General features: G+C 45.0%; 3 protein-coding genes across 3 annotated transcripts in view; 2 read left to right on the plus strand and 1 right to left on the minus strand.

The window, feature by feature from the left end:
• The first annotated feature begins 434 nt into the window (after positions 1-434).
• LOC148124820 (metallothionein-like) lies at positions 435-3075 on the plus strand. Its single transcript, XM_087940511.1, has 3 exons — positions 435-588; positions 2216-2281; positions 2841-3075. Exons 1-3 carry the CDS (start codon positions 558-560, stop codon positions 2933-2935), a joined length of 192 nt encoding a protein of 63 aa, XP_087796637.1. The 5' UTR covers positions 435-557; the 3' UTR covers positions 2936-3075.
• A 7518-nt stretch (positions 3076-10593) lies between these two features.
• POLR2C (RNA polymerase II subunit C) lies at positions 10594-18780 on the minus strand. The gene is made up of 9 exons (XM_026714487.2): positions 18449-18780; positions 16437-16486; positions 16262-16330; positions 15844-15896; positions 15071-15199; positions 13882-13933; positions 13173-13341; positions 12376-12450; positions 10594-11317 (listed from the first exon to the last, which is right to left on the minus strand). Exons 1-9 carry the CDS (start codon positions 18532-18534, stop codon positions 11173-11175), a joined length of 828 nt encoding a protein of 275 aa, XP_026570272.1. The 5' UTR covers positions 18535-18780; the 3' UTR covers positions 10594-11172.
• A 3022-nt stretch (positions 18781-21802) lies between these two features.
• Positions 21803-25626, plus strand: part of NUP93 (nucleoporin 93) — a 122261-nt gene continuing 118437 nt past the window's right edge. The window contains exon 1 of the mRNA XM_087940512.1: positions 21803-21913. The gene's annotated coding sequence lies outside the window, so the exon portion shown is untranslated. The remainder of the gene's footprint in view (positions 21914-25626) is intronic.

Raw genomic sequence — 25626 nt, forward strand, 5'->3', positions numbered from 1 at the left:
AACGCCATAGGGACCCAACCTGCCCCCCCCCCCGACCTGTTGCTTCCAGCTGCAGAGGATGAGGTCCCAGAAGGACAGTCGTGCGTGGGGGGGATGTGAGGCGACCCCCTCAACAGCAGCCTGGAGACCAACCGAGTCGGGGTCCCCCAGACCCCGTTTCTAATCAATGACTCCCCCCTCCCGGCGCCTACATTCGCTCCGGGGGATAAACGAAGGTGAATTTCGGGGTATCTTCGCGTGCTGCACCCCCCTTCGGCTAACGGAGCCTAGGGGCGGCGGATGCCCGCGGGCGCCCGCTTGCAAAGGCGGAGAGAGGGGGGGCCCGAGCTCGGGGCTTTGCGCGTGGCGCTGCAGCGGCTCCTTTGCGCCCATCCTCACCGCCTCCCCCTTCGGCCCGTGCGCAGCACAAGGGAAGGGAGGAGGGAGGGCTGGGCGCTTTGCACACGCCTCGCTGACCTCGCGGCCGCTATAAAAAAGCCGGCGGCGGGCAACCCACCGGCATCCTTGTCTCTTTCGTTCGCTTTGGGCTGTTTGCGCTTCTTTTCTCTCTCGTTGCGATGGATCCCCAGAATTGCGGCTGCGCCACCGGTAAGTCTCAACTTGTGCTTTCTCACCAGGGTTTGCCTGCGGGGGTTGCGTTGCCTACTCCTCCTCCTCCCTTTAGAAAACCCGGTTTGGCTGCCGAACCGGCTGCCCCGAAACCAGCAAGCCAGGAAGATGTTTAGCGCAGGAGATGCGCGGAAATGTTGCGGAGGGAACCTTTTTTTTCTCCCCGGCTTCGTGGTGGGTTGAGTCTTCTTGCCGGACCCCAATGAGTTGGGAAAGCAAGTGGGGTTTGTCCGTCTCCTTCGTGCTGATTACAGATTATCAGAGTTGGGAGGGACCTTGTGGGTCATCTAGTCCACCCCCACCCCCCAGCAAGGAGACCCTACACCATTTCTGACGGATGGCAGTCCAGTCTCTTATTGGAAGCCCCCAGGGATGAAGGTCCCACAACTTCCGAAGAGTTGTGCTCCAAGAGAGAGACCCGTTTCTGCTCCCCAAGCCCTGTGAACCCTTCCTGGGTGTTGGGTCACTAACTGGGGTTTAAGCCCCCACCCCACGCACGGCAGAAGTTCCTATACACTATTCCGTGCAGCTGCCGGACACTAAGCGGGTAATGCACGCTGTAAACTATAATTTTAGTTCTGGTTTTAGCATGTACCAAACCCAGCCTTTGGAAGTCTATAAAACCATGGTTAAATGGTGGTTTAATGTGAATTATTAAACTGAGGTCTGTTAAACCAAGGTTAAAGTGTGACGGATCCTGAGGTCTCTTTCCTCTGTTTTTCTGGGTGGGCACACGAATTTAATTTTGAAAAGCCTTTGGGTGTACTAGAGAAACTCCAGAGAGAAAAAAATGCCCCAAATCCTGGTTTAAAATCCTACTGTGCCCATAAATTTCCTTTTCTCTGCACTACGTCACTGTTTATTAAACAGCTACTTCAGTAGGCTGAAATGTTATCTAGTTTTTGCAGAAAGATTTGTTTCTAAACCTGTTTACAGCCTTTTTTTTTTCTTTAAGAGGTTTGGCAAACTCCATCTCCATAGGGATACTTTGCTCAAATGTTCAAGTTTTTTTTTAAAAAAAACAAACCCTGATGCTTCCAGACAGGATAAAACTTAGGGACATTTTCCTAGTCTCCTAGCAGCTGTTCAGAAAGGAAAATTGGTTTTCCTACTGCTAATTTAATCCCAATTTGCTTTTTTTTTTTGCAAATATAAAATTAAAACTAGCTGGGAAATGAAGAGAATTGCCATAAATTTGCCTATTCTCCTTGCCAGTAGTTCCTTCGAGAAATAACTTGATTTTCTACAAGTCTACACATTTATTTAGCCATTTTAACAGTCTCCTGAAGACTGGGAGAAATCACATAGAAACTTGGCGTGGATACTTGGCATGAAACTAGCAGCTGGAGAGTAGTACAGGTTGTTAAATGCTACCTTTTGATGCCAAACTGGGGCACTTCTTAAGTGCTGAAGGCCCTGCACAAACGTTAATTGTCCTGGAAAGCAGGCAAAAAAAGGTTCATCTGAGAAAAGAAATTTGTGAACTGTTCCTGCATCAGGAGATGCCTTGTTCGTAGTGAAAAGGGGTTAAACCATGGTTGTAGTTTGCTATATTCCCTTTCAGCTAATGACATTTGTCCTTTTCCTTCCCTGTTTAACATTTCAGGCAGTTCCTGCTCCTGCAATGGATCCTGCAAATGCAAAAACTGCAAATGTACTTCATGCAAAAAAAGTAAGTCTTAATTTTCTAGAAAATCAATTGGGTTAAAATCCAAATATCAAGTTCCGGAGAAGTTGTGTGTCATCTGATTTGACAAAAGACTTGCAATAGAAGCCTAAGTATAGTCCCATGGAATCATTGGAGCTATCATGAGTGTTTAACTCTATGCATTCTAGAGAATTTTATTCTGAGCAAGGATGATGCTCTCGCCTTGGATGAACCAAACTTTGGCTTGATGGAGAGGGAAACTACGATAAATTGGGCAAAATACAGTGGTCCCTTTGGAAACTGAGTCACGTTGAGATTGAATGTGGGAATTGAACCAGTTCAGTGTAGACTAGAGGTCCCCAAACTTGGCCACTTTAAGATTTATGGACTTCAACTCCCAGAATTGTTGAAATCCACAAGTCTTAATTTAAAGTGGCCAAGTTTGAAGACCCTTGGTGTAGTAGACATTCAGTCTGATCTAGAAAACCAATTCTGTGCCTCCAAGTATCCCAAATTGAGGTATTGATTACTGTGTTCAGTTTCTCAAGTTATTTAATCTCCTGTTTTCCTTGACTCTTTCCAGGTTGCTGTTCCTGCTGCCCCCCCAGCTGTGACAACTGTGCAAAGGGCTGTGTCTGCAAAGACCCTTCTTTGAACAAATGCAGCTGCTGCCCCTGAACCCACTCACTCCACTTCCTTTTTTGTAACTAGGTTAAAAATCTGTTGCACAGTAAAATGATTGTTCAGGCTACCACAATATGTGTTGCCATTGTTTTTATATGCCTGAAAGCATGAAAATAAAGCTGACTTCAGACAAACCACAGGGGCTGTTTTGATTTCTGTTTCTGGGGGGTGGGTTTCTTCAAGTTATCAACCTGCTTTTAAAAGTTGACAGCTACAGTGGGACTCTGGGAGAGTTTTCTGAATATATCTTGGTTTCCTTAGATCTTGGGGTCTAAATCCATTTGCAATGCAGTTTGTTTCCTTTTGGATCCATAGAGTAGGGATTGATAGATAGGACCACGCATAGTCCTCAACTTTACAACTACAATTAACAGAATAACAGTTGGAAGGGACCTTGGAGGTCTTCTAGTCCAGCCCCTGCTCAAGTAGGAAACCCTACACCATTCCAGACAAAATGTATGTACAATCTCGTAAAAACCTCCCCCAGAACCTCTGAAGGCATTCCACTGGTTAATTGTTCTGTCAGGAAATTTCCCCTTAATTCGAAGTTGCTTCTCTCCTTGATTACTTTCCACCCATTGTCCTGCCTTCGGGTGCTTTGGAGAATAATGGACTCCTACTGGGACAGAAATTTCCATCGTAAGTTTGGACAGTTATAAAATGAGTTTCTGGCATGACGACCTGAGTTTCTGACCATTTCTGCTGTGGTCTTTAAGCAAATCAAATGATGGTTAAGCAAATTCCCCAACAGGGTTTGTAGGATGAGAGCTGGCAAAAAAAAAAGGCCACCAATTGCAATCCTTAAGACTATTGGATGCTACAAATGGTGGTAAAGGAGAACTGGTTTGCCATGGGCTTGGAAGTGCAGTTGTCAGAATGCTGGCTGGGGAATTCTGGGAGTTGAAGTCCACAGGTCTTCAAAGTCACCAGGGTTGGACACTTCTGAACCATAGGATAACATCTGACAATTGCATGACGGTGGATCTGGAAATCATTGGGCCTTGATTGGGGATGATGGGAGCTGTGGTCCGGGCCTTCCTGATGCGATGTCAGATCCGTATATCTGTCATTTCTTCAGTGGAAGAAGAAAAGGGGAGGGTGGCTGATAAATCCTTTCTTGATTTAACCTGAATATATTTAATCTTATATCGAATGTGTATAACCCACACATGACACAATGGAGGGAGAAAAGCCAGATGGCCGGAACCCATCACCTCTGAGAGGCACAGCCAGGAGATGAGAAGATCATAAAAATTCCACAGTGAGATGTGTCCTGGGAATCTCTGGAAAAGTTCGTTCTAGAAACGGGATGGGGGGAGAAATTAGATAGGCCCCTAGGAAATTGTGAAAAAGATCGTTCCTTACAAGAGGGGTGCGGAGGAATTAACATACTGGCTTTTGTTTCACTAAATACACATCGAGATAAGGGGAGGGGTTCTAAACTCCCTTATCTATCCCTCAGACGCTGCTTTGAACCCCTACAGGAATTGTCTCATCTCAATAAAGGATTCCTTTTTGATACGTTTTGAGAAGTTCATTCTAGTTGAATGAATGGGAAAAGTTCTTTTAACCTGACATGCAAACAGCCTTGGGGAAGGCAGAGCTTGTCAATAGCTTCAGATTCAACCTGGGATTTTCTTTTACAGGTTTACTTGACTTACAACCACAACTGAGTCTAAAATGTAGGTTGCTGAGTGAGTCCAATTCGTTAAATGCGTTTTGCCCCATTTTACGACTTGTCACTTTGTTAACTGAATCACTGCAGTTGTTAAATTAGTAACCCAGTTATTAAGTGAATGTGGCTTCCCCATTGACTTCGCTCGTCAGAAGGTTGCAAAGGGGGATCCCGTGACCCCAGGATACTGCAAACGTCATAACTATGAGTCACTTCCCAACTGTCTGAATATAAATCTCATGGCCACGGGGATACTGCAACGGACATAGGGGTGAAAAATGGGTCATGAGTCACTTTTTTCAGTTGTAACTTTGAATGGTCAGTAAATGAACTGCTGTAAGTCAAGGACTACCTGTACTAACTCCTGCCTTGCTGATTCCTCTTCTTGCTTCCCTCCCAGTTTTCCTGAGAAGAGAAAGGGCAGCACCTGTCCTTAAGCGAACAGGTGGAAACCCCAAAGAGCACAGGATGGCTCACCTTAGTCTCGTCAGCCTAATTACAAACTTGTTCTGAAACAAAAGAGATGACAGCTTGAGCTGCAGGCAAATCACAGGAACTGCAGAAGGTGGAAAGGAAGTAATCTTTTTTAAGAGACGAGGTGGCTGAAAAGCAGAGAGATAGACAGGTAAGTTTTCTCTTGAGGGCAGGAATGGCCCCGCGTTGGATCCCAAGGCGAGATGATAAACCTACAGATAGAAACTTGTCCCTGTACAGCTCGGTATTTCTCAGCCATTTTAAAGATGTATGGACTTCCACTCCCAGAATTCCCATGAATCTTGAAGCTGCCATTTTGGGAAAGAAGTTGGTGGAGTCCCTACCTGGTCTAGTTTTCACCTGGATCTAAATGGGGGCTTCTGGGAGTTGAAGTCCACACCTCTTAAAGAGACTGAGAAACACTGCACTCCCTCCGGCTTAGAAGGAAACTGTTCCCTCACTCCATTGGCCCTACTGCCTGCAAATAAAATAAAAGACCATGGGTTGCCCTCTCCCCTCTTTGGAAGAGTTTTATAGCTCCCGCTGCCTTAAGAAAGTTCAAAACATCCTCAAAGATCCATCTCATCCTGGGAACCCCCTTTTTTTTTGAACTATTACCATCTGGCAGGCTGTACAGAATAATAAAAACAAGGACAAATTGGCTGGAAAACAGCTTCTATCCCAGGGCAGGAGCTCTGTTGAATTCTACCGTGTAGCGTAGTGCAATATTAATGCAATATCAGGGGTTTTCAATTCAATGTGTTGAGTGTGAAGGATTTGTGTTTGTGTTTATTTTCATGGTCATGATGTGCACTGAATATGGTGTTTGATTTCGTTGTACAAGGTGCAATGACCGTAAAGTAAACTAAATCATAAAACTTAAAACTGCCCATGTTTGGGGGGAAAATTGGGTGTTGCGGGGGAGAACCAGGTCTCGGGAGGCTGAATTCTTTCAGGTTTATGGGCAGACAGGGAACCTTACCTAACAATTTCAGTACTCCCAGCTTCAAAATTGACCAAGGGGTGATCAAGAGAAAAATAGGTAGTCCCCAACTTACAACAGATCCTTTATTGACCATTTGAAGTTGCAACGGCACTGAAAAAATTGACGTATGACTGTTTTTCCACACTTAATGACCATTGCGACATCCCTATGGTCATGTAAAATGGGGCAAACCTCACTTAACAAAGGTCTCACTTAGCAACAGGCTCCATTGTGGTCCTAAGTCAAGGACTATCTGTATTTTCAATTTATAGGCCACTGAATTGCAAACGTCACTCCACCTTAAAAATCCACCTTAAAAGCAATCAAAAAGAACGTTAATGATAACAATGACATAACAAAACATTGCCTTGGGGGGAATGCAACCTAAATTTTAATTTTTAAAAAAAAAGTTTCAAAAAAACCTTGACTGCAAATTTAAAATCACCCAGTTCTGAGATTGGTTGGAAAGCTCCTTTTTAGAACTTTTCCCGAGAAGGTTGGATCCCTGTGGATTTCTTGTGTGTATGTGTAATTTTCCAAAAGCAGCTAATAAAACATCCTACCCCTTTAACAAAAACATGCCCAGGGCAACCACTCAGAACCATGATTAGAAACGGATAAAAATGAAGCGCAAAGACTACTAGGAAAAAGTAGTTTTTTGAAACAAGTTAATTGAAAAATCCCACTGCAATTTCCTAACAGTGAGAACAGTTAGCCAGTGGAACGGTTTGCCTTCAGAAGTTGTAGGTTCTTCTATCACTGGAGGCTTTTAAGAAGAGACTGGACAGCCACTTGTTTGGAATGGTATAGGGCAGAGGTGATATTCAGCAGGTTCTGGCCAGTTTTGGAGAACTGGTAGCGGAAATTTGGAGTAGTTTGGAGAACCGGCCAATCCTAGCTCTGACTGGCCCCGCCAACCCCATCTATTCTCTGCCTCCCATTGAGTTTCAGATGATTGGCTGGGTCTTCTTTGGTTGCCCTGCACAGGAGAACGGAGCTGGAAAGCAGGCTAGTGGGGTGGGGATGGAGATTTTGCAGTAACCTTTCCCTGGGAGTGGGAAGGGAGTGGAAATTTTACAGTATCCTTTCCCTGCCATGCCCACCAAGCCACAGCCACAGAACTGGTAGTAAAAAATTTTGAATCCCACCACTGGTATAGGGTCTCTTGCTTGAGTAGGGGGTTGGGCTGGAAGACCTCCAAGATCCCTTCTAACGTTGTTATTTTAGTAGTATATAGATTTAACTTTGATCACTTGACCATAATAACAAATACACATTTCAAAGGTTTTTTTCCCCTTATATTTGAAACCATCCAAACCATCAGCTTAGAGTATGAGACACAGAATATTCCGTCTCAAAAAGACACGTCTGCCTTCAAATATTGACACTTGCCTTCTCAACTCAGGTTTCTAATGTTCTCCTCAACCCTATAGCTCAAAGACAATAAGAACTTTTATGTACGACTTATGCCCAGGTAAGGCACATAGGACCATGGAAACGGGCTGGCACCCTTTTGCCAAGATGGCTTCAGGCTGAAATACGTTTCTCACTGTTAGCTGTGTTGCTGCAGTCAGCAACTTACAGATGTTGTGCAGGGTAATGCTCCAGCAGGATTCAGGACTTTGGAGGCCCAAGGCAAAAGGGAGGGACGGTGTACTTGTAGAGAAATTTGCACAGCCAGAACGCTCGTCCTCTACAAAAGTTCTCATGGAATTCGATGAAAGGGAGGAAGCTTCGAACATCTTTATTCAAAGGAGAGAGATTATTTCGCATGCATTTTCCCAGGTGGTATTCTAACCTTTGTTCAGTACTTAATGGGGTGTGTGTATGTGTGTGTGTGAATATGAATAACTTGTCTTTGTCTACACTACCCTGTTTCCCTGAAAATACGACCTACCCTGAAAGTAAGCCCTAGCTTGATTTTTTACATGCCCTCCCCCCAAAATAAGCCCATGCCAGTCCAGAGAGCACAGGTAAAAATTAAGCTAGGGTGGGGATAAGGGGTGGGTGGAGCTGCCCTACTACTTACCTTTGGACAGTTGTAACCAGGCCTCACACACCCCAACACCCGCCTTGCTGGCCCATTTCTTCTGCAGCTGGAAAGGCTGGCAACGCTTTCCTGAAGGCCCCTGTTCTGATAACAAAGCTCTAGATTGATCCAGAGCTTGTTATTGGCTGCAGAGGCCTTCAGTAAAGCCTTGCCGGCCGCAGAAGAAGTTGTTCCTAAAAGCCTCCGACAGTGAAAAGGAAGCTAGGTGCGACACGCGCAAGTGAGGTTAGTCAGTGGATGATATCCCCTGAAAATAAGACCTGGTGCCTTTTTTTTGTGGCAAAGAAAATATATAAGACAGGGTCTTATTTTCGGGGAAACACGGTATCATTTCTTTGACAGTATGCAGCCTCTCTGCCTTCTCATGCTTTCCACTCCATGCTGAGGAGTGAAGAATCCAAAAAGGATTCCTACCAAGAGGTATTTTATCGTTTGATCAAACTTTTATCCCACCTTTATTACTTTATAAGTTACTCAAGGTTGTGAACAAGCCTAAGTTGTCCTCCATCCTCTTTTTTCCCCCATAACAACCCTGTGAGGTGGGTTGGGTTGAAACAGAGGGACTGGTCCAAAGTCACCCAACTGGCTTTCAAGCCTAAGGCAGAACTAGAACTCATTATCTTTGGGTGATTGGAATTTCTGATAGGACTTTATCTGGTATTTCCAACAAAACATTTGCTTTAATAATAGTTTCCTAGCTTTTGCAAACTTGGGAGTGAGTGGCTGCTGTGCCTGGTTATTGCAAGAGATGTTCCTAACTGCAGGTAGTTCGCTTGTGACCTTAGCAGTCTTACTAATATTAGTATCTACTTCAAATTCTGCCAGACTAAAGACATTATTTTCATCCACAAGTGCCTGGTGCCACCCAGTGGTTACTTTTAGCATGGCAGTTTTGTGTCTATAGCTATCCAAACCTTTGTGCCTATCGCCAAGAGAGATGCGCTACTGCCATGATGCTCAGACTTTTTCTTACATTCCTCCCAAACCTTAGCACCTTTAAGACTTGTAGAGTTCAACTCCCAGAATTCCTCAGCCAGCAAAGCCACAAGTCTTAAAGTTGCTAAGGTTGGAGACTCCTGTCCCAAACTACTTAAGTGTTACTGAACTTTGATTACTGCAGTTGTTAAATTAGTAGCAGACTTGTTAAGGGAATCTGGCTTCCCCATGGACTTTGCTTGTCAGAATATATTGTGGTTAACCGGCAGCAGGTGGGGATGGCTGAGGAGAGCGAGGACTCAGATGAGGGGCCATGACCATCAGGGAGTGGACTGCTGCCTTCAGAGATTGTGGGGGCTGGCAGCAGCGATGAGGAGGTTCCCGAGGAGCCTGTGCCCAGTGCATGTGCATGCAGGATTGCTCACAGGAAAGAGCAGCTGCAACAACACAGGTGACTCAGGAGTAAGGCTGCAAGGTAATGGCCCCTCCTTCAAGAAGATAAGAGCCAGCTGTGAATCGGACGTTCTTTTTAGGAAGCAAAGATGTTTTGAAACTCGAAACTCATGGACATTGCAGTATCTTAGTTGGTATTGAAGACTCTTGTGTTGTACAATAGCTGTAGGTAACCTTATCTGTTATTCTTGGCAGCCTTGCACAGTTTTGGCGAGGCTCATGCTTATCAAACTTAATTATTCTGCAGCAGCGCTTTAACCGGGGATTCGTAAGACTCATTAAAAGGGTTTTGTTCCCTTTGGTTCGTGTTGGTTTTATTGGACAAGGGTTTGGGTCAGAACAGAATATCGCAAAACACATGATCACATGACCCCAAGACACATTGTAAATATGAGATGGTTGTCAAATGTCTGAATTTTGATCGCATAATAAAAAAAAAACCCCAGTTTCAATCTCAAACTATCCCGTTGACCTCACCCCATTCCTGAGAGGTCCTTAAAGGGGGCGTGCATAAACACACTAGCGTGCCTATCGTCCTTGTCTTACTGTCCCAATTTATCTGTATTTATTTCCTTTGTTCATGTTTATGTTCATACCTATACTTGTTATCTTGTATGTTTGACAAACATATAAAATAAATAAAAACAAATAAATGACCATGGGGATGCTGCAAAAAAACCTTGGCCATAAGTCACTTTTATTCGTTTTTGGTTTTTAAGAAGAGACGGGACAATCGCTTGCCTAAAATGGTAGAGGTTCTCCTGCTTGCGCAGGGGGCTGGACTAGAAGACCTCCAAGGTCCCTTCCAGCTCTATTCTGATTCTGTGCCGCTGTAACTTCAAATGGTGACTAAATGTTTATAAGTAGAGAACTGCCAGTCCTAGGTTCATATACCTATGGTTTTACCTGATCCATAAAACAACTGTCTCTGCTCTGCGGCAAAATTGAGGCTGAGGAAAGGAAGCCATTTTGTTTAAAGCGTAATTAACAGGGAAGAGATTCTACATCCTTGCAGCAGATTCTATTAAACTCTGGAGTATGTTCTGAGCTGGAAGAGAAATAATAAAAATGCAGACACCTTTCTCAAAGCAGAATTTATTTTTATTTTGTGTAAACAAACATCTATTGTATAACACGGACTTTCCTCAAACTGGAGATCTTTCATTCAAGATCTCAAAAGAGACAAAACGAAAACGAAACAGGAAACAAAGAGATAAGGTTGGCGGTTTTATTCTCAAGCTGCCTATTCTTACTTCCAAGGCAGGGGTGTCAAACCGCTGAGGTATCTTGGGAGTTGGAAGTCCACAAGCCTTAAATTTGCCAAGGTTGGGCACCTCTGATCTAAGGCCAATATTTTGTTAGAGAATGCTCAATGCAATTTAGAAGAGCGTTTCTCAACAACTCTTAAGATGGATTCAACAGTTCAACCCCCAGCATTCCTCAGCCAACATGGCGTTACAGTCTAGGAAATTCTGAGATTTGAAGTCCCAATAGCTTAAAAATGATTTCAGGGGTTGAGTGAGCAAGAGAAAAGCACCAATGGGTATCTGATTTGGAGGCAGAGTAGTTCCCGCTGAGCGAATCGGGCCCTCCTGTGATCTCGGCTGCCTTTGATCGCTTCCCAGAAATCAGGGTTGTTTTCAAGCGGCCCAGTAGGATCAGTTGATAGTCAGCACTTCGTTCTGGATCACTTGACTCAGCTGAGTTTGGAGATCGCTCAACTTCTTCTTTAATCCAGATAAGGCGGAGAGAACGATGGTCTCGGGACGCAGAGAACCGCAGGACTCCACGTTGTAGTAAAACCTGAGTGGGGGATAAAAAGGTCGGAGGACCTTAATTTGACCCACAATTCAAGCCTAGCGCATGGGATTCATAATCTGTGGTTTTATTCATGTAATTATCGCACGGATCATGTGCCCCTGAGTGGACCATTCAGGGGGAGGGGCTCCTGGCAATTGATCCACTATTGCGGTGTTCTCTCTGGGAGGAGATTCCCAAGGGACTGCTAGATTGTGTTAATAGCTTGGTCCCTTGAGCCATCCATTGTGTAAATTCGCAGGGTTCTTTTTTGTATGTTGCCATGTATAGGTATACATCTGAACTAGACTGCGATGTTTCTCTGTGTCATACATGTATATGTGGGTATACGCATAATGGTTATCTTTTGAGAGATGAATGCGACTAATTTTTACTTTAATATGTGTCAGGGGTCCAATAAATCCACCCCCATTCAAATAATAAGCCTTCCCTCCACCTCCTGGATGTATATTCTCCAATGGGACACATCCATAGCCAAGAGTCATCAATCAGGTTCTCCAGTAATAATCTTGCACGCCAACAGCTTTGAGCTGCCTAGCAATTATCTGAAGCATTTCAGGAATGCGCTACTTTTCCCCATTCCCTTTCTACCAGAAACTAAAAAGACCAAACAAGTATTTTTTAGTTGACAATGTGCTGATTAATGTATATTTAAAGTGACACTACAGTTTCTATTCCATTCCATTCCAATTCTATTCTGTTCCTTTCCGTTCCACTCTTTCTGTTCTGTTGTTTTCTACTCTACTCTACTCTACTCTAATCTAATCCTTACTGTTCTCCATTCTAGTTTTTCTGTTTTCTATTTTCTGTATTCTATTATTTTCTTCTCTTCTATTGTTTTCATTCTCTTCTGTTTTCATTCTCTTCTGCACCATTAATTATGGTGTTTAACAAGCCAGGATTAAAACAAAACATGGATTAAACTGAAGTGTGAACCAAGTACTGTATTGATTTCAGGGGAGGTCGGAGCATGCCATCGCCCTAATGAGTGGCAGCTGAGTTCCAGTCGGAGCAAAATCTAGTTCAGGTCCCTGATCGCTCACCTTTCTGGCTTCCCGTTGGGATCGTAAGGTGCCTGAGCTTCATCTTCATCAATTTCAGAATATTCGCTCTTCGGCCTAGAAGGAGACAGGAACACAAGAGTTGACCTTGAGGTGTGAAGTTAAATATCCTCTAGAGAAGATGCTTGAAAAACATCAAAGGCAATCAGAAAACAGGATGTCAGAAGTCAAGGGGATGAGGTGCTACCACCCATCACAAAATGACCTTAGAGAAACTCAAAAGAGGCAGGTACTGATAAGACAGCCTTGGAGGAAAATATGTTTTTCAGGTCACAAAAGACAGAAGCACCTGAATGACCAAACAAAAACAACAATCAAGTACGGGAGTCAGGATCAGCAACAGGACAACCTGAGAGCTCCAAGGGGGAAGAGGGATTGGAGCTGGCAGAGAGAGACCCTGGACCGTCCGTCAGTCCTGAGATGGAGACTCAACAGTCCCCAGGTCTGGGGGGGGCTGATGAGGAAGGGGTGGAACAGCTGGGCCCAGCGCCTGATGCACAGATGGCAGAGGAGAGGAGAGTAGTGGAAATCTATGGGCTGGTCCTTAGGCAGAAAACCCATTGCGGCTAGCGAAGCTCCACCCTAGCTCTGGGGAATAAAAGGAAGGGAGTGAAGATGTATAGATGTGGCAGACGACTATTCATCTTCGGGCCAGACAGACTTGTTAGCCTGCGGCGAAACTTTTCGCCAGAGCTGCCGGCGCTCCTAATTAAAGGAATCTTTTGAGTTCATTTCAGAGGATTGGCTGTGATTGGGGAGACCTGGGTCAGAACACCTACCATTCCTCGGGCTTGGGGTAGACTGTATGACGCAGGGCGTTGTCTGGATCGTACTCGAAGGCCACGCCCGCTGTGGGGTTCCACTTGGCATGCTCCTTGCCAAAACCCTTAGTGGCATAGGCCCGGAGCTTTAGTTCTTGGCCTTTCCGTAACTTGACAATCAGGATGTCTGAAAACAAAAAGAACGGTGCGTCTTGTGGGACTGGGCGCTTATTCAAATAGTGATGGGTACCCATAAGTGAAGAATGCAGTATTGGAAGCTAACTCTGCTCACAGAATGGAGTTTGATCCTGACTGGCTCAAAGTTGGCTCAGCCTTCCATCCTTCCGAGGTTGGTAAAATGAGAACCCAGATTGTTGGGGGCAAGAGGCTGACTCTGTAAACCACTCAAAGGGGGCTGTAAAGGACTATGAAGTGGTATATAAGTCTCAGTGCTGTTGCTATAAGGCAAGATACTGGACATCTTGGCCAGAAAAGCCTTCTCACCCCAATACCTTCCTTGATCACCACCTCCATCATCTGCTCAAACTTCTTATAGCCATCCAATGCTCTTATTCCCAACTGCAGCTGTGGCATCTGATGCTCAAGTGATGGCTCATAGACCTGCCAGAATGCTCCTAAAGCAGGGATCTCTCCAAACTTGGCAACTTTAAGACTTGTGGAGTTCAACTCCCAGAATTCCCCAGCCCGGCCATGTTTGGGAACGTACCATCTGGTTCAACGTAGTCATTGGGGTCATTGTCCCTTCTCCTGGATGTCACCTGCAGAGGACAAAGGAAAGGTAGGACAAGGAATGAAGACTTCTCCTCTTCAGAAAAATGTTGGCAGTTCTGCCAGAGGTGCCACCCTACTGCCAGTCTGCCATGAACCCTGGGGGGTGGGGGAAGGCTGGAAAGGATGGCGAAGGCTTGGAGGAAAATGAATGGGATATTTCTCTTTGAAAACTTACGAAGTTTTCAAGGTCATTTCCTTGAGAGAACAACGCCACACATGGAGTGTGACTGTTTCCAAAACATCTCTTTTAAATTGATTGGACGGTGAGAGCAACCAATGGGAAGGCACTAAGGAAGGAAAGTTAACTGGGAAAAATTTTTTACACGCAAGCTTAGCTCTGGATTTGAACTGCTGTAATTCACTTGACTTTTAGTAAACGATACCTTTATCAACAAGTGGAGGTAAGGATCATTTTTACTTAGAGACCTAAGCTGAAGCAGGTCTGACAGTTCAACTCATGACATCTGAATATACGGGAGTTTTGGACAAATAACTATAATAAATAACAACAAATATCATACTTTGTCCTTCGAAAGAAGCAAGAGTTATCTGAACCAGCTCTCTAGAGCAGTGATGGCGAACCTTTTTGTTGTGGTGTGCCGAAAGTGTGCGTGCGCATGTGCCAGCACCCACAATGCAATGTGCCCTGTCCCCCCTGCACATGTGCGTGCAACACCCTCCCCCCACACTGCCCTCTTACCTGCACTGTTTTGGCCCGTTTGAGGCCTTTTTCGGCCTCCCAGAGACTCAAAGGAAGCCTCTGCAGCCTTTGGAGGCCGAAAAATGGGCCTCCAAATACCGGAAGTGACAAAACGGGCCTGTTTTTCGGCCTCCAAAAGCTGCAGAGATCCCCTTGAGCCCCTGGGAAGCCAAAAAAGGCCTCAAACCGGCTGAAAAGCAAGTGAGAGGCACACGCATGCGCAGTGCAGGTAAATTTGGCTGGGGCTTGTGTGCTCGCACAAATGGCTCTGTGTGCCACCCGTGACATGTGTGCCATAGGTTCGCCATCACGGCTCTAGAGTCTGTCAATAGTCCTTGTGACCATCAATTTGCTTCCTTGGAATCTCGGCCATGCTTGTGTCCTGACCCAACTGTGGTGTGGAGACAGAGAACAGGACACTGACCGGTATAACTTGGGAGTTGTTGGAGATCAGGTCCCGAGATGTGACATGCCGTGTCTGGTCTTCATCACACCGGACATCGAGAGAGAACTCCACCGAACAATCGGGACAAAATTCATCACAGTTGCAGTCCTGGTAAAAAGGGGGAAACAGGAAGGATGAGGGGTCCTTCTGAAGCTCAACTCACCCAGGGACTGTCAGGCCTCTAAACTAACCCAAACACTGGATTGAATTTGCACTGGCCATGGTCAGATGTTCTCTATCATCATCATCATCATCTTTTAATGACCCCATAATCCCTTGCAAGATGGAGTCTGGGCAACTGAATGGAGCAGTGTTTACTGGCCGGATGCCCTACCTGTCACCAATGCGGAGTTTTGTTCAGCAGATATATTCTCATTGTGCCCAGAGAAATACCTGCCTCTGCCTAGGATCGAACTCACAGCCTCCTGATTGCGAGGCGAGGGCTCCCCCTCTAGGCCACTGCACCACTCTGGGCCAGATGCCCTCTATAAGTGGAGCAAAATACAGGTCGCCCTCAACTAATCAGTTCACTTCGTGACCATTCGAAGTTACAACAGCACTGAAGAAAGGGGCTTACGAACATGTCTCACCCTTATGACCATTGCCGCATCTCCATGCTCACGTGATTTACATTCGGAGGCTTGACAACTGACTCACAGAATTGAAACAGGAATTTTGATCCTGCATCTTTAACTCCTTCCTCATAGTGATCCTTCAGAAATATAATTTATTGCTGGCTTAGTTAGACTCACCCTGGAATATTGTAGTTTATCAACCACCCCATCGCTGGTAAGGGGGATCAGGCCTAGGGGGAGAGAAATTGAGGATGAAAAATAGTCAAAAGTTCCAATCCAGTCAGAACCATCTGGCAGAACATGTGCAAATAGCAATTCTTCTAGTTTAATCTATATCGGTGTTTCTCAACCTTGCCAACTTTAAGATATGTGGACGTCAACTCCCAGAATTATGCAGAGCTGGCTGGGGAATTCTGGGAGTTGAAGTCCACATATCTTAAAGTTGCCAATACGGATTTAAAGAATTCCTAGAAATGCTTTTTCCTTCTGTTTTATTTTTGTAATATTTTTAATATTCATTTTCTGAATAAAACAAAATTAAAATGTGCAAGAGAGAAAAAAAAAGGCTTTTTTCTTCTGTTTTAGGATTACCCACCTAATCGGTGTGCGATGAACTCATCGTGCAGCACTGATGAATTGGCATCAATCTGAACCCAGTCTATAGCTGAAAACAAAATAAGAATTAAGTAAACGCAAGGAATTTTCTTCCCAGATTAATGCAAAGGGTTAGTGAACGAATGAGAAAACGTGATAAATGCCGGGGATTTTACCTATGATAGGAACTTCTGCTATGAATACCCTCCTGATGGAATTTGCGACTCTGGAATTAAAAAAAAAAAAAGCACAATACTTACAATATTGCAACAGTTAAATTGCAATAGTTGTAATAATTATCTCAGTTCTTAAGAAGGACTCGATAGGTGGATAACAATTCCAAATCCAGTTTGAATATCTGGCTGACTGGACGATGAACCAAAATTTCCCATGCTGGTGGGGCAATTCTGGGTGTTTAAATCTATCTGATTTAAAGTTGCCAAGTTTGAGAAAACGGTGGGTCCTGCTGGAAGGAGCAACCAGCCCCCCCCCCAAAAAAAACCCCTCCACACCAAACCATTTGCAGCTTGACTGCTGGCCTTCAAGGGCAGTCCCATTGCAATACAGGTAAGCCCTTCCCTTAGAACAACGGTGGCTAACCTTTTTGGGCTCCTGTGCCGAAAATTATGTGCATGCTCGCTCGTATGCACGCATGATTCCCCCATGCCCCCTTACCAGCACTGCACATGCACGCACCTCCCAGCTGATTTTTGGTCCTTTTTCAGCCTCCCAGAGGCTCGAGAGAAGCCTCTGCAGCCTTCGGAGACCGAAAAATGGGCCCGTTTCATCATGTATTTCCGGAAATACAGGAAGTGACAAAACAGGCCTGTTTTTCGGCCTCCAAAGGCTGCAGACGCTTCCCTTGAGCCTCTGGGAGGCCAAAAAAGCCCCGAAAATCAGCTTCAAGGTGCGCAAAGGTAAGTTTGCCTGGAGCTCATGTACCAGCACAAATGGGACTCTGTGCGCCCTGTGGCATGTGTGCCATAGGTTTGCCATCATGGCCTTAGAATAGAATACCTTTATTGTCATTGCATTCTACAAATACAATGAAATTTGAAAGCTACTCCAGCACAGTGTCCCAAACATCACATCACAATCACACTTCAGAGTATTTAAAAATTAAAATAATTAAAATAATAATTAAAAACCTAGTCTAAAACATATAGTAAGTTAGATAGTTTAAAAATGCCACTATATACATAGGGCTAAATCACATATGCATTGTTTGATTCAAGACAATTATTGCCTTGGGAAAGAAACTGTTTCTCAGTCTATTAGTCCTCATTTTAAGACACCTATAGCGTCTCCCTGATGGTAACAGTTCGAAATACTCAAACCACAATTGAGTCCAAAATTTCCATTGCTAAACAAGTCAGTTGTTAAGTCTACCCATGGGTGGGTGGGTGGAGGAAAGACACACCTGCCCACAACGGGCTGGCGTAGTGGATCTCCCCACATGTGGAAGAGAAAGGCATGTCTTTCACCCCACACTGCATCTCCCCACACCTGGGTGGAAGGACCCACGTTTCCAGGCAGGCTGGCCGTGGCTGGATCTCCGGGTGGTCGAGAAGGTGTTTTCCTTTCACCCCCTGCTGGATCTCCCCCCATGCCCAGGTGGGAGGGAAGGACCCCTGTGCCCAGACCAGCTAACCGTGGCTGGATCTCCCCACACCCTGGTGGGAGGGAAGGACCTGCGTGTCTCCCTTCAACCCCACGGATCTCCCACCCCATGCTGGATATCCCCACGCACACGAGTGGGAATGGGAAAGACCCGCGTGTCCAGACCAGCTGTCCATAACCGGATCTCCCCCCACCATAGGTTGGGTGGGGGGAGAGGAAACCCGCGTGTCCAGCCTAGTTAGCCTTGGCTTGCATCTCCCCTCGCCCGGGTGGGAGTGGGAAAGACCCGCGTGTCCAGACCAGCTGTCCATAACTGGATCTCCCCCAAATGTGGGTGGAAGGGAAGGACCCGCGTGTCTCCCACGCGTCTGTCTTCCATTCCACGCTGCATCTCCCCACGCCCGGGTGAAAGACCAGCGTGTCCAGACCGCCTGGCCGTGCAGACCTGCCGCCCCCGCCCCGTCTATCCGTCCCCGGGTCTGGGCAAGCGAGGGCAACGGGGGACGGGATGGAGGAAGCGCCTCCGAGGGGCATCTCCCGGGGACCGAGGGCGGCCACCGCTGCTCACGCCAGGTCGGTGTTCTCGATGATGAACTTGACGTTGTCGTCGCTCAGCTCCGTGATGCGCACGGTGGGCTGGTTGGCGTACGGCATGGCGAGCGAGCTCCGGTGCCTCCGCCTCCTCCGCGCCGCGGCTCCTTCTCCAGGGCCGGCCGGGCGCTCGCCTGCCTCCCAGCGACCCGGGAGGACCCGGTGCAAGACGGACCCGGGAGGGCTCTCTGAGTCCGGCCCTGGAGCGCCCTCTCACCGCCTTTCTGCGCGCTTCTCCCCGGCCGTTTGGGTGGCTTTGCTTGCGCGCTACGCTCAGCGTCCATCTAAGACTGGTGGACTCCAATTCCCAGAGTTCCTGAGCCAGCTTTGCTGGCTCAGGAACTCTGGGAGTTGGGGTCCACAAATTGTGAAGCAGCCATTATAGTTCCTTGCTTTAATCCTAAACTGGAGTTAGCAACAAAAACATATCGAACTCTTTTTTTAAAATTAAATATTTTTTATTGTTTTATATCACAAATTCCATTTCTATATTGAGCAGTGTGTTTTCTAGGTGTCCAAAGTGTTTAAAATATAAACATCATCCTAATCATAATCAGGTACAAACAGATATGGGATAATATCAGTCATTATTAGAAAGCATATTATCTTCCATACTGATTATATAACCATCAAAATATTTGCTAATCAGTTTTAAGTCTTGATGGATTATCTTGGTTTCCCCCCCAACCCCGCCCCGCACAACCCCTGGTTACAAAAGGGGCAGAATATGAGAAGAGTCCTAGGGACTGGCAGGGACCTTTGAGGTCAACTAGTCTGACCCCTTCTTGGGATCTATATAGAACAGGCGTCCCCAAACTTGGCAACTTTAAGACTTGTGGACTTCAAGTCCCAGAATTCCCCAGACAGCATGGCTGTCTATAAAGTTTTCATGCTAATGACATGAGTGCATGCGAGGGGGTTATGCATGCAATCATGTATCTGTCTGTTTGGATAATCATTTGCACAAATTATACCATTACACCCTGAGGATGTCACTCCAAGTCCCATAGAGCAAAACTCCTTGGACTCAACATTGAAAACAGTGGACGTGTTATCCGTACCATACCTCAGGGACTCAAGTGTCTTCTGACTGCACAGCAGTGAGGATGAGGGTTCAACCAGTGTATCCACTGTGTCATCCATAAAGTCACCGGCCCTCCATTCAAGAAAGAGGAGGAAGAAAATGGAAGGGGACAAAATACTGGACACTATTATCACTCTATGCCGGGAGAAGCTTCAAACCTATACTGCAATGATGTCGTTGTTGAGCCACACTAACAGCCGGAGCAACGATGAATATAAAACTTTTGCACTGGCTGTTATGGACTCTTTGAGGAAACTGCCACCAGGTCGTGTGAAAGCCACAAAAGCCAGATTCTTCAGTGTGCCTGCTGATGCACACGCCCAATAGTTTGGACAATTTGAAGCAGCTTCATTGACAGTTTAAAACAGTTTAATTTTTACTGTTGGAAAATCCATTTTGTATTTATGTTTTTGTATTTGGTTTTCATTCATTTTGTTCTGACAGTTTGAAATTAGTATGCTTTGTACACCTTTTTACATGCATAGTACACCACAATAGAACCAAACGAAGGCCAGAATAAATGACTCTGTCCATCTGTGATGGGGCATTTGTGCAGTTCTTTGCTAGGGAGGTAGAGGAAGGAAAAGGAAGAATTTTGTTAAGTTTTATTTAGCATTGTTAGTGTTGAAATTAACTGATCTAAAGTACTATAGATCTATATAGTTCTATATAGATTTATAGACTATATATATGGATCTATAGTCTATAGATTTCTGATTTGTGGGTTTGTTGAACAAAATTTCTTAACACCCTTACATGTAGAAAAACATACAGAAACACACTTCTATTCAAGACAAGACTGAGGTTCTTGTTAGAAAAAGTATTGATGAGGACATCAAAGAGTGTGTGGTTGAGGCAGTGTCAGTTTTCTGCTACATTTATGCTTCAGTTTAGTTTGCCACACCTCAACACTGTATCCTGCCAGGGCACCTTCCCTGGTGGAGTCTGGAAGAGCTGCATCAGGTCCCTGCAGACTCCTGGAGCAGTATGTGATGTTTTGGTTGATATTGAAAGAGTGTCTACAAACTTAGGTGGCACATTTCTTGTTGGTATGTTGATGGCATCAGTACTGATTATGTGATTGTGAAGAGCAATACATGTATCAGAGATTTTATCTAGGTGGAACTTTATGGGCTGCCCAAGAATCAACCATCTTGCAGCCAGAGTTCCAAAGGGCTTCTCTATGATCTGTCTTGCTGCTGTCATCTTCTTCTTCACTTCCTCTTTTGCTGCTTTGAGTGTCTAGAGAGATTCAGAGTTCTGGCTCTTGCACTTCTAGCAGCCTCAACCATTGTTAATCGATGTTGTTATAGTGTGTTTTGATGTTCTTTGCAGTATGTACAAGCAAGCTTGCCCCTCAAGACTGGAACCTGCAGAAGATCAATAATTGCATAGTATTATTACTCAAGAACTTTAACATTTGCAGAAGTGCAACAGCTACGCAACTATCTTTGAATGACAAATGCATATATTCCCTGAACAGCAATGATGCAGAAGTCTAAATCAAGGTTAAGTGAGCGACCATTTGAAGTTACAACGGCACTGACAAAAATCATTTGTGGTCAGTCCTTGCACTTACAAGGAGCACAGCATCCCTGTGATCATGTGATCAGAATCCAGGCACCTGTCAACTGGCATGTATTTACTTACTATGGTGGCAGGATTCCAGGGTCATGCAATTGTCATTTAGAACTTTTCCAGCTGGTTTCCAACAAGCAAAGTCAAGGAGAGAAGCTGGACTCATTTAACAACCATGTGATTCACTTAACAACTGCATGATTCATACATGGCAAAATAAAGATCATTGTTTTGCTTCTCATGGAAATTCTGGTCCAATTGGGCTCATGTCGAGGACTAGTGATTGGCTTTTTTGTCTGACTTTATTGCAAGTTTTATTCCTTTTTGCAAGTGGGTTTTCCACCAATTACCACCTCTCTCCCCCCACCCGCTTGGATTTTTCATGGCCATCGAAATGGAAGCTGCATGGCCTCCTGTTTCCATAGCAACGAAGCCTTGCTAGTTATGATTTAGGGAGGCGTCTCACGGCCACCACCCAGAGCTCATTCAACCCATACGCCGGGAAAGAACACAAAGAAAGGTCCGCACAAAGGAAAGAAAGAACGAAAGAAAATCAAGCATTTCCCAATTTAAGTGAGTCTCATTTTTATTTCGTATTATTCCTGCGCCCTATTTCCCCACCCCTCCCTCTGTAGCGTCACAAGGGCATGGGCGGGGCCCGCTTGGCGCGCCGCCGCAAGGGCTGATGGGATAATCCGGATTCTCCACCAATCGTTGCACGCGGTGGGAAGCGGCGTGCTGTCGACGTGAGAGCGCCGCGGGCGGAACGAAGGGGGCACGGTAAGTGTGGCCACGCCGAGGGTTGTAGAACAGGTGGTTTCTTTGGCGAGCCTGTTGGATCATCTTCCCTCGGGCTTCGCGGAATGCGGCGCCGTAGCTCGAGGCGTCCCTTAAGGGGGACCGTTTTTCCTTCCCTTTCTGCAAAGCAAGCGTCCTTTAGCCTTTTGGACTTCATCTCCCATAATTCCCTGAGCGGTAAAGCCAATGGCTGAGCGGTGCAGTAATTCTGGGAGTGGAAGTCCCCAAAAAGCATATGGAGGAAAAAGAAGGCGTGGGTTGGATTTTTCCTGCCACCTGAACAAGCGGCTCCGCTTTTTAATTTTGCTGGGACTCCCCGCAAAGCAAGTGCCTGGCATCCCCAGAGGCTGGTTTCTCTTAGGAGTCCCAGACCCAGGAAATATACACACACACACACTCTCTCTCTCTCTCTCTCTCTATACAGCACTATACAGAAGCCTGATGATGGCAGATGAGATTCTGCCAAAACATTGCTACAACTTTAAAAGCACAACTACAATGACGTGGGAAAATACCCGAACAAAGCTGAATGCCATACATACATACATACATACATACATACATACGCATAAACATGTTTATTAATACATGAAATAGTTATGAATAAAATGGAACATTAAGACAGATGATAGGCACATTGGTGTGCTTATGCATGAATTGGAGGTTTAATTTGGGTGGCTATTTCCCCTGATTTTTGTCATCTGGCTAACTAGCATTTTCAACTTCCTTTCTCAAACTTGTCAAGTTTAAGGCATGTGAATTGTCAGTTTCCCTAATTTCCCAGCCAGCAATAGGGAATTCTGGGAGTTGAAGAGCACTTGTTTTAAAGTTGCCGAATTTGAGAAACATCAATTTAGAAGAAAAGCATCCTTACATGGAAGGGCCATCCTGCTGCTATTGATTATGATTGTATTATTTGGGACCAAGTCCCATTAAATTCAGTTGAACCGCTTTTCTGACGCACAGATTTGTGTTGGAGAAACTTTAGGTATATTGTAATTGGTGGACCTCTGCTCCTTGGAAATCCACAAATTCTTATTTAGGTTGGTATCCATGTTTTATATCTCGCCTTGATTTGTACAAAGAAATCAGGACACTGTGTACATATTGGTCTTGCTTCCTTTTCCCCACAACAACAGTCATGTGAAATGGGTTAGGCTGAGTGTGAAAGACTGGCCCAGAGTCACCCTATCTGCTTTGTACTTAATGGAGGACTAGAAAGCAGGGTTTCCTAATTTCTAGTTCGGCATCTTAATTATTATACAGTAATGGTTCTACATGCAGACTGGCTTAATGTGGGAAGTGCTTGTTTTCTTTTGTTCTTTCTTTCCTTTGCGTGGATCTTTATTTCCTTTGTGTTCTTTCGTGGCATATGGGCTTAGCCCTGATCCAGCCTTTTAAAAGTTCATTTAAAAAATAAACATTAAGTAAGTTTGTAGGGGTCTGCAGATTTGCAGTGTAGTCTTATTCATTAGGCAGATGTTTAAGGACTGAAACCTAAGTGAAATACATACATTTAACAGAAGAAACAGATGAAGAAAAATTATACATTTAAAGAAGAATAACAATTCTATTCACCTTCAGTCATCTAATGATTTTAAATTGGAAAAGGCAAATATTAAATTTGGCACCTTCTGCATGTTTTAAAAGACCTTTAAAAAGACTGGATGAGGGCTAAGCCTCTCCATTTTGGCCTTCTTTTTCCATAATGGTGAAGTAGAGCCTTGAGAGCCAGAATTTTTGTGTACAATACACAACAAATGTAATCAATAATTGATGCAATGACTCCAGTTTAGTGGGTTAACACAAAATGATCCATAACTGAACTATGCAGATTGGATTTGTAGAGTAGTTAGTCTGTGGCTGGCTAATTTGCGATTCTGAATGTTGTGAGAATGCAGCGTCCTGAATGTGCTAAAGTGATCCAGATTTTGTAGTAGGCCTGGGGAGATAGAGGTTCATCCTTACAGGTTGAAGTTTCCCAATGTGATTCTGAGATAATTATCGTTCATTCTAACCAGGATTTTTGAGATTTTTTTGAGTTGGGTGGGGAAATCAAGGCAATGTATGATATGTCAAATTACTCTCCCAAGGAAATACACGATAGAAATTGGACTAATAATTTTCTTCTATAGCAGAAGATCTTCAAAAAGCATTTTTGCACAAATACGTTTTGTACATGGTGATGAATTTCAGATTGCTGGAATAAACAATTTTCCAATATTTTGATAGGAGTTTTTCTCTGCGAGAGCTGGTTTGTTTCTGCTCACATGCCTTTGGTGTCTAATATTGAAGCCCATTAATTAGGAAGCTTTTAACATTCTTTTTAGGGCAGATTGTTTGAATTTTCTTGGACTATAAGGAGTATAGATTTTCTCTTATTAATGCATGAAGATCTCTGTGGTTAGGAGATGTACAGAAAATAGTACATAGGAACCACAGACTATTTTCTTCTTTCTGTGCAGCTTCAGAAATTAGCATATGTGACCAATGGACCATTTTTCTTCTTCCTGGGCACAGGGCTATGCATTTGAATTACACAGAGTCATTTTTTAAAAACTACTTGGACTTGTTTGCATTGCAAATATGCATCGACCGCTGCCGATTATACATGTCCACTAGGTAGGCCTGCATTGCAGAGCTGAATTCTGATGAATCCTAAATAGTGTGGGCAATGCGTAGTGCTTTATAGAATGCCTGCCTTCCCTTTTTCATCACGACAGACAGGCTGGTTGGTATGCATCTTCTCTATTTTTCTTTGGCAGTTCTTTAAGTTGGGAAGTTTAGTATTTCAGATGCAACCCACTGCCTGAATATGGATTTGTAAGACACTTGGCATTATGTAATTAGGGGCGCAGTAGCTCAGCGGCTAAAACGCTGAGCTTGTTGATCAGAAAGGTTGGCAGTTCGAATCCCTAGTGCCACGTAACGGAGTGAGCTCCCGTTACTCGTCCTAGCTTCTGCCAACCTAGCTGTTTGAAAGCATGTAAAAAATGCAAGTAGAAAAATAGGGATCACCTTTGGTGGGAAAGTAACAGCGTTCCGTGCTCCTTCGGTGTTTAATCATGCCGGCCAGATGACCATGGAGACATCTTCGGACAGCGCTGGCTCTTCGGCTTTGAAACGGAGATGAGCACCGCCTCCTAGAGCTGGAAACGACTAGCACGTATACAAGCCATGGCTTTATAGCTGTCATGCCCCTGTTGGAATCTGATTCGGAGGGGGAGTCCAAGCGGCTGACAGGGAATGGGAGTATGGCTCCGTTGGCTGTGGAAGAAACTGGGGAAGGGCAAAGTCCGGCTGGGCAGAGCAAGGGAGAGGTAGAGCAAGGGAGAGGGAATTCGGAGGAGGGCCCAGGCCCATCCCCACTTCATCCTAGGGCACACAGGGAGGAACGGAGAAGGGAGCAACGTGAGTTGCATGGCTTACGGGGGAGGAAAGGGTCCTGATTCCCTTCATTAGCTGCAGCTACACAGCGTTTAAAAAGGGAAGTTGCACACAGCAAGTTGTTGGGAGCAAATCATGAGTTATCTGGTATCATCGAGGTTTATCTGTGTTCCTGGCATCTTCCCAACTGTATGTGTTTTTCTGGCCTTTCAAGTCTGCAATTCCTTCTCCTGCCCTGTCAAGTTATACTGCAGCGTGGTTTGTGTGGATTTTTAGTTACAGTTTGTATGTACTTGGTTTTCGGACTG

The sequence above is a fragment of the Pseudonaja textilis genome, chromosome 11 (assembly GCF_049901715.1).
Source record: "Pseudonaja textilis isolate UNSWEBS1 chromosome 11, rPseTex1.2, whole genome shotgun sequence".
In the NCBI taxonomy this organism is placed as follows: domain Eukaryota; kingdom Metazoa; phylum Chordata; class Lepidosauria; order Squamata; family Elapidae; genus Pseudonaja; species Pseudonaja textilis.